Here is a 14,212-nt window from a genome sequence, read left to right on the forward strand (position 1 = left end):
TCTCCATTCAACAACAATCATAAACACATCTAATGGTTCATTTCGAGTATAAAACATCTAAAAACTATGATTTTGGAGGGTCATAACAGTGACCTAACGAAACAAGGGCAAGATAATCCTCTCTCTCTCTCTCTCTCTCTCTCTCTCTCTCTCTCTCTCTCTCTCTCTCTCTTATATATATATATATATATACATATATATATATATATATCGGATGGTGTGACTCAAGTTTTGGTGTATGTTCAATATTATGCAATTTCATGAATTTTGTGACATGTTACACTTAATTACACACTTTATCCATAGTTACAATCATATGTTTGTTACTAAATTTAACCATTTATTGTAATATTTTTGTTTTTATTGATATTTTATTTTTTTGGTCCCGCCTAGGCCGCCTAGTCCTTTTAGGTGTCTTCCACCTAGGCTTCAATTAGGGATTTTGACAACTAAGGAGACTTGTACTACATAGATCAGTTGAAAATTCTCTTCAGAACTTTTTGTTTTAATGTTCAAAAATTGGATAAAGTTTTGTGGCATCAAAGACTAGGTCATCCTCGCATGTATAAATTATCCAATATTACTCATCTTAGGACATTTTGTAATAAATAAATTCAATGTATTGATTGTATTCTTGATAAAATGAAATCAATTTCATATCAAGAGAGATTTTTTCCGCTTCTAAGCCTCTTAAATTGATTCACTCTGATGTTTGGGGTCCTGCCCATGTTGCTTCTAAAGGAGGATATACTTATTATGTCATCTTCGTGGATGATCACTCTTGCTTTACATGGATATATTTTCTCAAACATAAATATGAAGTATCTGAGAACTTTAAAAAATTTCATAAGTTGTCACAAATCTTTTGAAAACTAATATATCTACTTTTTGTTCTAATTCGGGGGGAATATATGTCCAATGATTTTCAAAAGTATTTAAGAGAAAATGACATTTCACCAAAGGTCTTGTGCTAATACACCACAACAAAACAGTTTAGTTGAAAGAAAACATTGACACATAATAGAGATCACTAGAACCTTGCTCATATCTAAGAGTGTCCCAAAATATTTTTGGGTTGAAGCAACCCTTACTGTTGTATATCTTATAAATAAATTACCCTCCTCAAAAATTCAAAATCGTTCACCATATGAAAAGATTTATAAAGTTACACCTGATTATCTTAGGCTGAGAATTTTTGGGTGTAGATGTATTGTGCTCACTCACAAAAATGATAAATTATCTCCCAAAGCTATCACGTGTGTTTTTGGGCTATGGAGAAAATCAAAAGGGATTTAGGTGTTATGATCTAGTAAATAACAAACTATATATCTCTAGAAATGTTATATTTTTAGAACAAAAAAATGGATTTGATACTAATATATCAAAAAATGAGGATGAATACAATTTTTTAGAGATTGACTCTCAAAACAATAACACATCAAGTATAGATATTGAAATTTTATTTAGCAATGAATCTCAATCTAACATTGAGTGTGGTAAATCCTAGGATCACCAAAAAAGTTATCCAATACCAAAGAAGAAAAGATAATGAATCACTAAATGCCTTAGAAAAATATTTAAATATAGAAGAACAAGAAACTACAACTATTAGGCACTTAGAAATAATACATAGAGCTCCAGATAGGTTTGTACCATATGAATCATTTGGGCCTCATTATCGAGCTTGTTTAGCAAAAATCTTTTCGTATTTTGAACGTACTATATATAACCAAGCAAAAGATTATCCTAAATGGAAAGATGCTATGAACGAAGATATTAGAGCCTTAGATAAGTCCAAAACTTGAGAACTATCAGACATACCAATCAATACAAAAATAATACGTTGTAGATGGGTTTTTAAGGTTAAAACTAAAAGTAATGGAACCCTAGAAAGACATAAAGCTAGGTTGGTAGCCAAAGGATATGCTCAAGAATATGGAATTGACTATGATGAAACATTTGCTCCCGTAACAAAAATGACCATTGTTCGAATTCTCATAGCTATAGCTACTATTAAGAAATGACCAATTTATCAAATGGACATTAAAAATGCATTTTTAAATGGTGAACTAAAAGAGGTATATATGGATCTACCTCCTGGATATGATGTCCCTAAGGGAAAAGTTATTCGTCTTAGAAAGGCTTTGTATAGCCTTAAACAAGCTCCAAAGGCTTGGTATGATCGCTTTAGTTCTGTTATGATTAAACTTAGATATATTTCTTGTTACGCTGACACTGCTTTGTTTGTTAAGAATTCTGCTGCAGATATTGCTATCCTTCTGCTTTATGTTAATGATATGACCATAACTGGAGGAGATAAGTAGGGAGTTGATCAAGTTAAATTTATTCTTAAACAAAATTTCGAAATGGCTGAACTTGGTTTTCTCAAGTTTTTCTTAGGGATTGAAGTTGCATATTCTTCTAGAGGATATTTGTTATCTCAATCCAAATTTGTAACTGAAATTATTGACAGGTCTAGAATCACTGATGACAAAAGAGTGGACACACCCGAAGTGATAAACTCGAAGATGAAAATTGATAATGGAATTCCATTGGATGATCCCACTCCATATTGACAGATGATTTGAGCATTGTCGTATTTGACTATTACCAGACCAGACATATCAGATGCAGTTCACACGACCAGTCAATTTCAGCACTCTCCTACCACTGTGCATGAGTGTTGTTATGCTCATTGTCAAGTATCTGAAAAATTGTACTTCTAAAGGATTATTTCTATCTTCTTCTCCTCTTGATTTAATTGCATACTAAAATTCTGATTGGGGGGAAGACCCTAGTGACAAACGCTCAACTACTGGTTTCTGTATTTTTTTAGGAGATTCTTTAGTATCATGGAAGTGTAAAAAGCAACAAAAAGTATCACTATCATCTACAAAAGTCGAGTATTGAGCCATAGCAACTACTATATCTGAAATTGTATGGTTGAGGTATCTTCTCAAAGATATCTGAGTAATTATAACAAAGCCATCACCATTATGTTGTGAAAATAAGAGCGCCATCTACATTGTTGAAAATCCTATTTTTCATTAGTGCATCAAACACATTGAGATGGACTGTCATTATGTTAGAGAAGAATTCCTAAAGAAGACTATTTTGATGTCGTATATGACCTCGTAATATCAACTTGCAGACTTTTTCACAAAAGTCTTGCCTTCCCCAAGGTTTCATTTCTTATTGGGCAAACTTTCGATGATCCCACCGTAAGTTTGAGGGGGAGTGCTAATGTAAACATATATATATATATATATATATATATATATATATATATATATATATATATATGTATATATATATATGTATATATATATATATGTATATATTTTTGTATATATGTATCTCAGGGGCATTTTGCTCTTTTTATATGTAAAAAGTTAACAAGTGTATTTTCTATTTTTTTATATTTTTATTTCATTGTAAATATTCCCAACCTCAAGGGCTTATTCGGAATAACACATAGAGTCGTTGGACCCTACCCAACGGCTATATTTCTAGCCGTTGGGTAGATCCCAACGATGCTTTTGGGCCCTCTCATTGTGTATATATAGGGGGGCAAAACCCCCACCCCATGTATGCTTTTCCTAAGGGATTCTCCCTAATACAATATACATTTTTTATATGTGTTTCAGCCATTAAGTGGCTCATTCCGATATTCTATTTGGGTTGGACCCATAAGTGGTCATCTCTCAAGTTATGTTTTAACCCATAAGTGGCTCATTGAAGAATCTTATCGGCTTGTGACAACTGAGACCTTTGTTTTGTTCTCTCTACAGGTTCTTAAAGATGCAATGGATTGGGAAAGGAATATCTTCGATGCATCATGAAGATGGAGAGAGCCGATGAAGGCATTTGGGGATGATCACCAATGAAAACATTTGAAGACATGTATTTGAAAATTCTCTGATATGTCATAAAGATGGAGATTTTCATTGAAGACTTGGATCCTTTCTCATTGATTCTTTTTTGTATTTCCAAACTTTCGGCATATCATACCGTAAGTTTGAGTGAGAGTGTTAAGTTGTGTGTGTGTGTGTGTGTATATATATATATATATATATGTATGTATTTATAATGATGTAATAGGTAAATACTCATTAGGGTATTTTGGTCATTTCAATCCTTGTAATAGGTTGTGCCCATCAAGGGCACATTAGTACTTTTACTTTATTTTGTTTTTTTTTTGTTCTTTTCTGTTTTATAGGGACTATTTGATTAAAGAGCAAATAGAGTTGGATTCTTTTTGGACTAGTCAACATAGAGTTGACTAGCCAATAGAGCTGTTGGAACAGTCCAACAACTCTATTTGAGACTACCTCATGTATAAATAGGGGCAAACCCCCCCTCTTGTTCTCTAATGCTTCTCTTAAGCATTCATACTCAATAAAATATATATTTTTTATGTTGTGTTCCTCTTTTAAATTCTTTGTTGTTTTGAATGCAATTAGTGCGTGTAGTGCCATTGTGCTCTTGTATTGTCACTTAGTTGGACTTACGTATCTGCATGTGCACTTTGTGTTTATGATCTTGTAAGCCCTTAGAGGCCCTTGTTTTGCATTTCTGCATATTTCATTACACAAGCCACTGTGCTCCCTTCCATATATCTTCTACATTATAGGACACATTTTCAACAGCCTTCTCCGACACAAGATCCACATGAAAACAAAGCCTCAGAGACTGAATCTTTTATAAACCACCTATAGATTCTCCCACAGGTATCAAATCGAAATCTTTGCCAAAAATTGTCATTTTCTTCATCAGCATAAATCCATCTGGAATTTCCAAGTAAATTAGCAAGAGTACCATCCAAATATTTATTGTGATTTGTACAACCATGCAATGAAACCTATAATCAGTCATAAAAATAGCTGGCTCATACCAGCACCATATTGGCAGTAATGCAGGAATATGTGGCAGTAAGGATTTGAGCATTGACAGTCCTTACCATAATATTTGTCTAGGAGACTTACGAGTTGGGAGAGAGAGAGAAAGCAGAATCTACTTCCAAAATATCCACTATTAGGAACCTAGCACATAAAATGGAAAAGGCTTCGACTATATTACAAGCTAAAGTTTATTAGGAATTACATCAATAAACTAGACTTTGTTTGCCTTTGGCACAACAAAAACAATTAATTTCAATAGTAGATGGAAATATTATTACGGATATCAACTTATTCATTAATGCCCATAGGAATAACAAAAAATAAGCTTATAGTTGACTGCATATCACAAACTAAGAATCATGCCAATGTAGTACAGCTGTGAAAAGGAGATCTTGAAGAACTGCTATGGCTTTACATATATGGAGGCAAACTATTATTGGGCTGATTTTTCAAACCCAATACCCAGTCATGCAATCATTCTCGAAACAGTAAGCCCACTACTATTACAATTATGTACTAGAATAATGTCCCAAATATATCCAGAAATGGCAATTAAGTCAAAAGGCAGCTCAGAGCAGTAACGATTCAAGGCCATAATCTTATAAATATAAGGTGAAAAAGATTCAGCAGGTTCTTCACCAAACAGAAAATATGAGAAAAATGAAAACAGGAAATCCTTTAGTGGGACACACATTTTCATGATCCATATGACAAAGGAGTTTTATTTCTCGAAGAGTCCTTTTAGCATCAATACTGTTGTCAAAAGCATTCCCAATTTTTTTGATAGCAACCTCTTCATTGGCCTCAGAATTTTGTGCGGAGCTGCATTAAAATAAAAAGGAAACAAAGAAATGTTAGTTTGTTCAGTAAATCCTTTAAAGAAAATCATTTTCTCAAAAAATACAACTTTTTGCAGGTTCTTGCTTTTTCATTTTAATGATCTTTTTTCCACCCTGAACTAGTTTTGGTTGCCTTCTCATTGTAATAAGATGAAAGAATTCAAAAGTGAATTCAAGAATTTGGACATCTAAGCATCAAACCTCTCTGGTAGAAAGCAAAAACCACATCCAGAAATCTGTCAGATGCAATATTTCTGGATACAATATGACAACACAATCAATTCATCCTTCTTTTTCCGCAATTAAAACTTTCAAATAGCTTGTGCAGGTGTGTATTAACATCATAAATATAAAACCTGCACATTGTAAATATGCTTTGAATGAATGAAACAGCAGCACTCAATAATCTTATTTTTCCTTTGCATTTCTTCTTCATTTTTTGTTTTTTTACTGCAGGAAATCAACGATGTTGCAAAATGATGAAAATGGAATGAGATTTAAGCAAGTTTTGGTAAGTGGGAGACCAAGGGTGAAAGAAGCTTGCTGGGAATTAGAAAGGAATAGCCTCTAGAACAAGAAAGTAAGCATCTAGGTTCTGAAAGAACAGGTGGTAGAATGGCTGTAACAAATAAATCCCCTATGGACTAATGGAAAGTAAGGTGTTCAACAAGAACTACTTCAACTCTTAATAATACTATAGACAAGATTCATCTTACAAATGTTGAGTCTGATGGAAGAAGAAACAAAAGTGCATCAACAGAAGAGTGATAAGAGCATCGAGATGAAGGCAGTGTAGAGAGGTGGGTCTACATTTAAAGAGCTTAAGTACCTCAAATGACCGTGAGAAGGAAAAGGAGGATACTTTGCTTGCTTTAGAGGAAGAATTATATGCCTGGAGAAGAGATGGGTTGAAATGGACCAATTACTGTAAAATTAGGTAAATGAAGGGGCCATGTTGGGTTCTAGTGCAAGACTCAACTGCCAAAAAAGTAAGATCTCTCTTGTCCTATGTCACAAGGGTTCTTCTTATAGCCTAATGCACCCTACAGGTGGGGTGCGACAAGGGTATGGGTGTGGCACCTGGTGCAGCAGGAAAGAGATCTTGCCACACTGGGTGCAGTAACACATCTCGTGTGCGATAAACTCGCACCCGAGACTATATGTGTCCAAAAATGGACTCGGTCAACATTGACCAAGTCCATTTTAGTCCTTTTTAGTATTAAGAAAAGTTAAAAGAAAAAACACCACAAAAGGTGGGGGTTAGGGCATGCCCGATGCTCTCCTCCTCCTTGTTGCTCCCCTCTACCCTTCTCCTCCTCCTTGTTGCTCCCCTCTACGCTTCTCCTCCTCCTCCTATGCCCTCCTTCTCGGCATGGGCTCTTTTGACGCTCCTCTATACAAGCTCCCTCCATCATGCAGTATCCAGCAAGGTAACTCTCTCTCTCTCTCTCTCTCTCTCTCTCTCTCTCTCTCTCTCTCTCTCTCTCTCTCTCACATCTGGGTTGGGGGGAACCCAGGCTCATGCAGCTGGGCCTAGGTTCAAGTGATAATGAATTGATGATAATTGTTTTTATTTTATTAGTGTAAAATTGCATGTCTAACATAAGACTATATATATTATATTTATACTTATATCCTCCCCGTACCCCTGCACCCAAGTTTTTTGAAAGTGACGCATCGCTGCACCCACACCTATGTGACATAGATCTTTGTCAAATTAAAACGCTTCTTCAAAAAGAGTGCAGAAAGTGAAACAATAGCCAACTTAAGGAAGAGAGTCAAAGAATTGGAGAAGAAAATTAGAGGGTGGTCCAGACCTACATCCTCACACTCTTATTTACTATGAAGAACTAGATTATAGACTCCAAGGCAGAAAATCATATTACAAGAGAAAAAGACATCTTCATCTTATATCCCATGTCCTACCAATGGTCATATAAAATTGGTGAATGTATTTACCGTTCCTATACTTGCAAAAGGAGATGTAACTACATTGGGATTTAATTTGACAATTTGTCCATTCTCCAGTCTGTCACCAGCTGAAAATGGGCAGTAAATCGGAGGGAGAGGGTGTTAAGTTGTATGTATATATTATTATGTATATATAGATACTAATATATATATATAATAGGTAAATACCCATTAGGGTATTTTGGCCTTTTATATCCTTGTAATTAGTTGTGTTCACTAGGAATACTTTATGTAACGACCCCAACTCATACCCCTTGAAAATGCAATTTTTTTTTTAAACCATTGTAGAAATATTTTCAGAGATCCGGGGTCTTTACAGTTCTACTCCCAATTGAATAACCACACGCACCACAATAGAGCTTACACTTATCATCCATACCAAACCAAACCATTATTCATTTATTTGAAAGAAAAAATGGTTAAGCAATATTTACAATAGACATATCAGAGTTATTTAAATGACATAAAAGTAAATAACGAAAAATTGAGTCACACTGTCCCTCTGTGAACCATCCAGCAAGAATGTGACACTCGTAACTCTCCCAGAAACCAGTCGCTTCACTGATCATTTGCGGCTGCGAAAAACCATAGAAGTGAAAAGAAGTCGTTATTGGGTCTTGGACCCAACTTGTGTATGTACAGGACCCGACCCGATCCATGTATTGAACCGGGTCAAGATCTAATAATTATGTAATGTAATTTAAGATGTTGCTAGAGGGTATTTTCGTACCCTAAAATTATGTTCAGAATATATTATTAATACATTGATAGACGCAGACTGAGTCTCTGACGTCTTTTCTTCCTGCAGCCACTTCTTCCATTATTTCGTTCCTTCTTTTCCTACACAGTTGAACGTGAAGACTCCTTTTCTAATATGGTATCAGAGCAGCGTGACTTCTGGGTGTGAAGAGCTGTCTCGGATTCACTCTGTCAACGTGAAAAGTCGACTTTCTCTCCTCGTCGACAGGTTATTCTCCTTTTTCTTTTTCTGTCAAGTTATTCTTCCTCTTCTCTAGCTTCCATCGCAGATCTGAATCATATTCAGTCTGTTGTCACCTAGTGGATTTTGTTTCTAACTATCTTCCCTTTTTTTCGCAAAAGTCAAAACCGAGTCCTATCCTCTCACGTGATCTGCCTAATCACGTGAACCTGGCCCTTCCCTTGTTTTACTTTCTAACTCTTCACGTGATTTGCTTAGGCACGTGAATTTGATTCCCTTTCTCCTGTATCACGCAAAAGTCAAGCTTCACTTTCTACTCCTTTTATTCTTTATACCCGTTGGTTATTTGTCTTTTCTCGTCTCTTCTGTCCACACGAGCTCTTTATTATTTGCCTCACATAACTGAATATTATTTCAGATCTACTGTGTGCCTTACACAGTTCTAAAATAGTATATACGATCATCTATTTCATTTTCTATCTGAATATTATCTCATTCCCTGTCAAACCTTTATTCTCTGTCATAACTTTCTTTCATATCTCTTTCATATCTCTGTGTCGATTTTTGTCATAATTTGCTCTCCTCTCAAATGGATTCCCCTCATCCGCAGTCAGGCCTCTCTAACTTTCTCGGTCAACTAGTCTCTGAAAAACTGAATAATTCCAACTTCTTAACCTAGAAAAGACAGATTGTTCCGTTTATAAGGAGTCAGGACGACCTCTCTAGTCATCTGGATGGATCGGTCCCACCTCCTCTAGAGTTCACTTCGCAGGAAAAGACGGACGATAAAGGGGTGCAATCTATTGTTCTTCTCAAGAATCCAGAATATGTTACTTGGATGAAAAGGGATCAATCGTTAGTGGCCTACATCACTTCAACTCTCTCACAAGAGGTTCTTGTAGCCATTCTTGATGATTGTTCGGCCAAAGAGTTGTGGGACAAGCTAGTTCAGACATATTCGCAGATCTCTGAGGCGAGAATCATGTTTCTCAAGCGAGAATTTCAAATGTTGAAGAAAGATTCCATGTCTATTATGGAATACCTGAACAAAATGAAAGGCATCACTGATCAGCTGGCTATTGTGGAGTGTCTCGTCAGTGAAAAGGATAAGGTACAACAAACTTTGAGTGGGTTGGGGTCAGATTATCATGTTATGACGACGACTTTATTATGTTTACCAGAACTTCCAAAGTTTGAAGACCTTCGTGCCAAACTATTGTAATATGAAATGACTCTGAAAGGATCTTCTAAAGACATTCATGGACATTCAGGAACCCAAGATGTGCTGGCCACGGGAATGACTTATGGTAGAGGTAGAGAAAATTTCTTTCGAGGAAAGGGAGGCAAAGGGAGAAATACTTTTGGAGGTCGTGGTATACTTACAACGCCCAATATACAAGGACAAAGGCCCATTCCCACCTACTTTTTATGTAATAAGAAAGGAAATATTAAAGCAAATTGTTGGTTCAACCCTCAAAACAAGGGAAAAGCTCCACAAACAGAGGCTAGGAGGGATGGAGAAGTAAAAGAGTTGTTGTTGGCAGCCTTGGCAGACTTGAATATGAAGCAAAATGATAAAGGCACTTGGTACGTCGACTGTGGAGCAGCGACTCATGTCACGGGTGATGCGGGTAAACTCTTGAATCTCTCTCCTTATGTTGGTAAGAATAGCATAGTCACGGAAGACAGTTCTCATCATTCCATCTCACACATTGGAAATGCCATTATACCCATGTCCAAGTCCTCTCTTAATCTTCCAAATGTCATTCATGCTCCTAATATTCAGAAGAACATTGTTTCTGTCTCAAAACTTGTTGATGATGTTAATGCTTCAGTTGAATTTACTCTCTCTTCCGTTTATGTTAAGGATCTTCGCACGAGAAAGACATTCGCTGAGGAAAAAAGATGGGGCAACATGTACATCTTTCAAGAAGATCCTTCCTCTGTTCATTCTGACTATTCATCCTTGAAGCCTCACCAACATCAATTTCTCGCTCCTTCTGAGTTTGTGTTTGCCATTTCTGAATGTAATAAGTCAAGACTTTGGCATAGTCGCCTGGGTCATTGTGGTCGTCATTTTATTGAAAAACTTGTCTCGAATAATCTCATTCCTAAGTCCAGTCTGAGTTCAGAAGTTATTGATATAAAGTGTTCTAGTTGTCATTTATGTAAGAGTCGTGTTTTGCCATTCAATTTCATTAATAAGAGAGCTTCAAGGCCCTTTGAGGTCATATGTTCTGATGTCTGGGGTCCTGCCCCAATTGCTTCTCTTTCTGGCAGTAAATATTATCTCATTTTTATTGATAGTTATTCACGTTATACTTGGATATTTTTCATGAAGCACAAATCAGAAGTTTTTAGATTGTTTCAGAAATTTCATTCATTTGTTCAAAACCATTTCTCTACCAACATTCTCAATTTTCAATGTGATGGAGGAGGTGAATTCGCCTCTAATGACTTTGTTAGTTTTTTTCAACATAATGGGATAAAGAGAAGAGTGTCTTGCCCACATACACCTCAACAAAATGGGATTGCTGAGATGAAGCATCGACATATTGTTGAGAGTGCAATGAGCATGATGCACGGGAGCAATCTTCCTGTAACACTAAGGACTGAAGCCTTTTATTCCACAGTTCATGTGATAAATCGACTGCCCATGACCATTTTAGAAAATAAGTCACCATATTTTTCTTTGTTTGGCATACAACCTGATTATAATGAATTACGTGTGTTTAGGTTTATTTGCTATGTTCACATTGACAGCTCATTGAAAAATAAGTTTCAAGACAAAGCCTTAAAGTGCAGGTTTATGGGATATGTTGAAGACTACAAAGGGTGTAGGTGTTATGATCCATTGAGTAAACGCGTCAAAATATCGAGAAATGTAGTTTTTGATGAAATGAATTTTGATGATCAGTCGCCTAATTCAAGTCTTCATGTTGTTAACTCAAGTCTCAGTGTTGAGGTATACTACCCATGGTTAAATTCAGAACTCTTCTCCAGTGCTAAGGAAGATTGCCCAGCAGACTGCAGCCAAAAGGAGATATATGAAGGATCAGCAAATGCAACTCAAACAGAAGAGATTGTCACACAAAACTTGGAGCCAACAAGGTATAAGGGTGTTGTATACACCTGGCGAGAGAAAGAGCCCTCATCCATTCCTTGTACAGATACGGGTCCTTCTGACCCTGCTCCACAGATGATGGATATCAGAAGATCCTCACGGATTCGACATCCGCTTGACAGGTCGGTAAGCTATAAAAAAAATTCATTGGATTTTCAGTTATTCTTGATGTCCATAAATAAAGAAGATGAGCCTCTCATGTTCTATCAAGCTGCAAGTTCTAGAAGATGGGTCGAAGCAATGAATGAAGAAATAAAAGCCTTACATGAATGTGAGACATGGGATATTGTGCCTAGACCACTAAATAGAAATGTCGTTGGGTCAAAATGGGTATACAAGATAAAGTATAAACTAGATGGAAGCATCGAAAGGTATAAAGCTAGACTTGTAGCCAAGGGATTCACACAAGAACAAGGACAAGACTTCGATGAAACTTTCGGTGTTGTGGTTAAGATGAGAACCATTCGTATTGTGTTGAGTCTAGCCATTGAACATGGATGGACATTGAGCCAGTTAGATGGAAAAAATGCATTTTTACACGGGGATTTAAAAGAAGAAGTCTACATGGAACAACCCACTGGGTATGCAGAACAAGACACCAAGCAGTATGTATGCAAACTAAGAAGGGCACTCTATAGATTCAAACAAGCTCCTCGTTCCTGGTTTGAGAGTTTTTCACTAGAGATACAAAGGCATGGCTTTTCTCGGTCCTTTCTGGATCACTCATTATTCATTCACAATGAACGAGATGTCACTACTCTTCTATTGATATATGTAGATGATATCATCATCACAGGGAACTGCAAAAGTCACATTGAGGAGGTAAAGAAGTTATTAAATCAGAGATTCAAAATGAAAGATTTAGGGGAGCTGCGGTAATTTCTTGGGGTGGAAGTTGATAAAAGATGTGATACACTCACACTTACTCAACACAAATACACGTTGGACATTCTCAGCAGGGCAGGCATGACAAATTGTAAGTCATTAGCAACTCCAAGTGCCATTCATCAGAAACTGGGTTTTAAAGAAGGGGATATATATGAAGATCCCACTAAGTATCGTAGCATAGTTGGCATGCTACGATACCTGACTTTTACTAGACCTGATATAGTGTATTCGGTTAATCAGGTGTCTCAGTTTATGCATGAACCTCATACGTCGCATATGGAGGCAGTCAAACGAATACTTCGTTATCTGAAGGGTACCATTGGTGATGGGCTGGTATACAAGAAAAGTGAATTAGATTCAGGCGGCGGCTATGAGATCATTATTTATGCTGATGCTGATTGGGCAGGTGATCCAGATGAACGACGATCAGTATCTGGTTATTGCAACTTCATTGGATCGAACATGGTATCTTGGAGCAGTAGAAAACAGAAGGCGGTTGCTAGGTCAAGTACTGAGGCTGAATACAGGTCGATGGCAGCTGTCATTGCTGAAGCCACATGGATAAGGCATCTCCTAAATAAAATGGGAGAACCAATTGCTCGGTCACTGCTACTGTGTGACAATCAAAGTGCCATCAATATGTCTTTCAATCCCATTCATCATAGTCGAGCAAAGCATATTGAGATAGATCAACATTTTGTTAGGAAAAAGGTTGAAGAAAAGGAGATTAAGCCCATATTTGTGCGAACTGAAAAGCAAGTTGCTGATATTTTCACCAAAGGGCTGACATAGGATAGATTTTGGTTTCTAAAAGGCAAGTTGTTCATGGTCTAGGACTATGCACAACTTGAGGGAGGCTGAAAAAAAGTCGTTATTGGGTCTTGGACCCAACTTGTGTATGTACAGGACCCGACCCGATCCATGTACTGAACCGGGTCAAGATCCAGTTATTATGTAATGTAATTTAAGATGTTGCTAGAGGGTATTTTCGTACCCTAAAATTAGGTTCTCAATATATTATTAATACATTAATAGACGCAGACTGAGTCTCTGACGTCTTTTCTTCCTGCAACCTCTTCTTCCATTATTTCGTTCTTTCTTTTCCTACACAGATGAACATGAAGACTCCTTTTCTAATAAGAAGTAAGGGTCAGAACCAAAATACTGAGCACAGGTACTTCTAATGAAACAAATGAGCTAAAGAATACGGATAAGATCTCATGCAATAATTTAGAGGAATGCAATGATGACAATTACATAATTCAATTTAAGCATTCATGCAACAGGGAACAATTTCTAAGCATGAAGAATCATTTAAGCAATAGCAGATATCACAATTTAAGTAAGTGAAACATTAAAGATTAAACACCATGCATCCACCAACATGTAACAATTAAGGGAACATATAACATATGCATGTTCTAATGCATAGCAGAAATATGCATGATTTATGTGCAATGCATGAACATTTCATTATCTTTCATTAAAGTTTCCTTCTTTCATATGCATGCCCTATTAAATGCATACAATTTAAGTTCATTTTTTTAAT

General features: G+C 36.4%; 1 protein-coding gene across 2 annotated transcripts in view; it reads right to left on the reverse strand.

Annotated features, from left to right (window-relative positions):
* The window catches only part of LOC149823477 (mitogen-activated protein kinase homolog NTF6-like), a 51,255-nt gene that overhangs the window by 12,975 nt on the left and 24,068 nt on the right, over positions 1-14,212 (reverse strand). For both annotated transcript variants that reach the window (XM_090018859.1, XM_090018858.1), the window contains exon 2: positions 5,594-5,723. In XM_090018859.1, coding sequence (XP_089874985.1) covers positions 5,594-5,723 — 130 coding nt within the window. The remainder of the gene's footprint in view (positions 1-5,593; positions 5,724-14,212) is intronic.

This window comes from Nuphar pumila, chromosome 10 (assembly GCF_984573655.1).
Source record: "Nuphar pumila chromosome 10, dmNupPumi1.hap1.1, whole genome shotgun sequence".
NCBI lineage: Eukaryota > Viridiplantae > Streptophyta > Magnoliopsida > Nymphaeales > Nymphaeaceae > Nuphar > Nuphar pumila.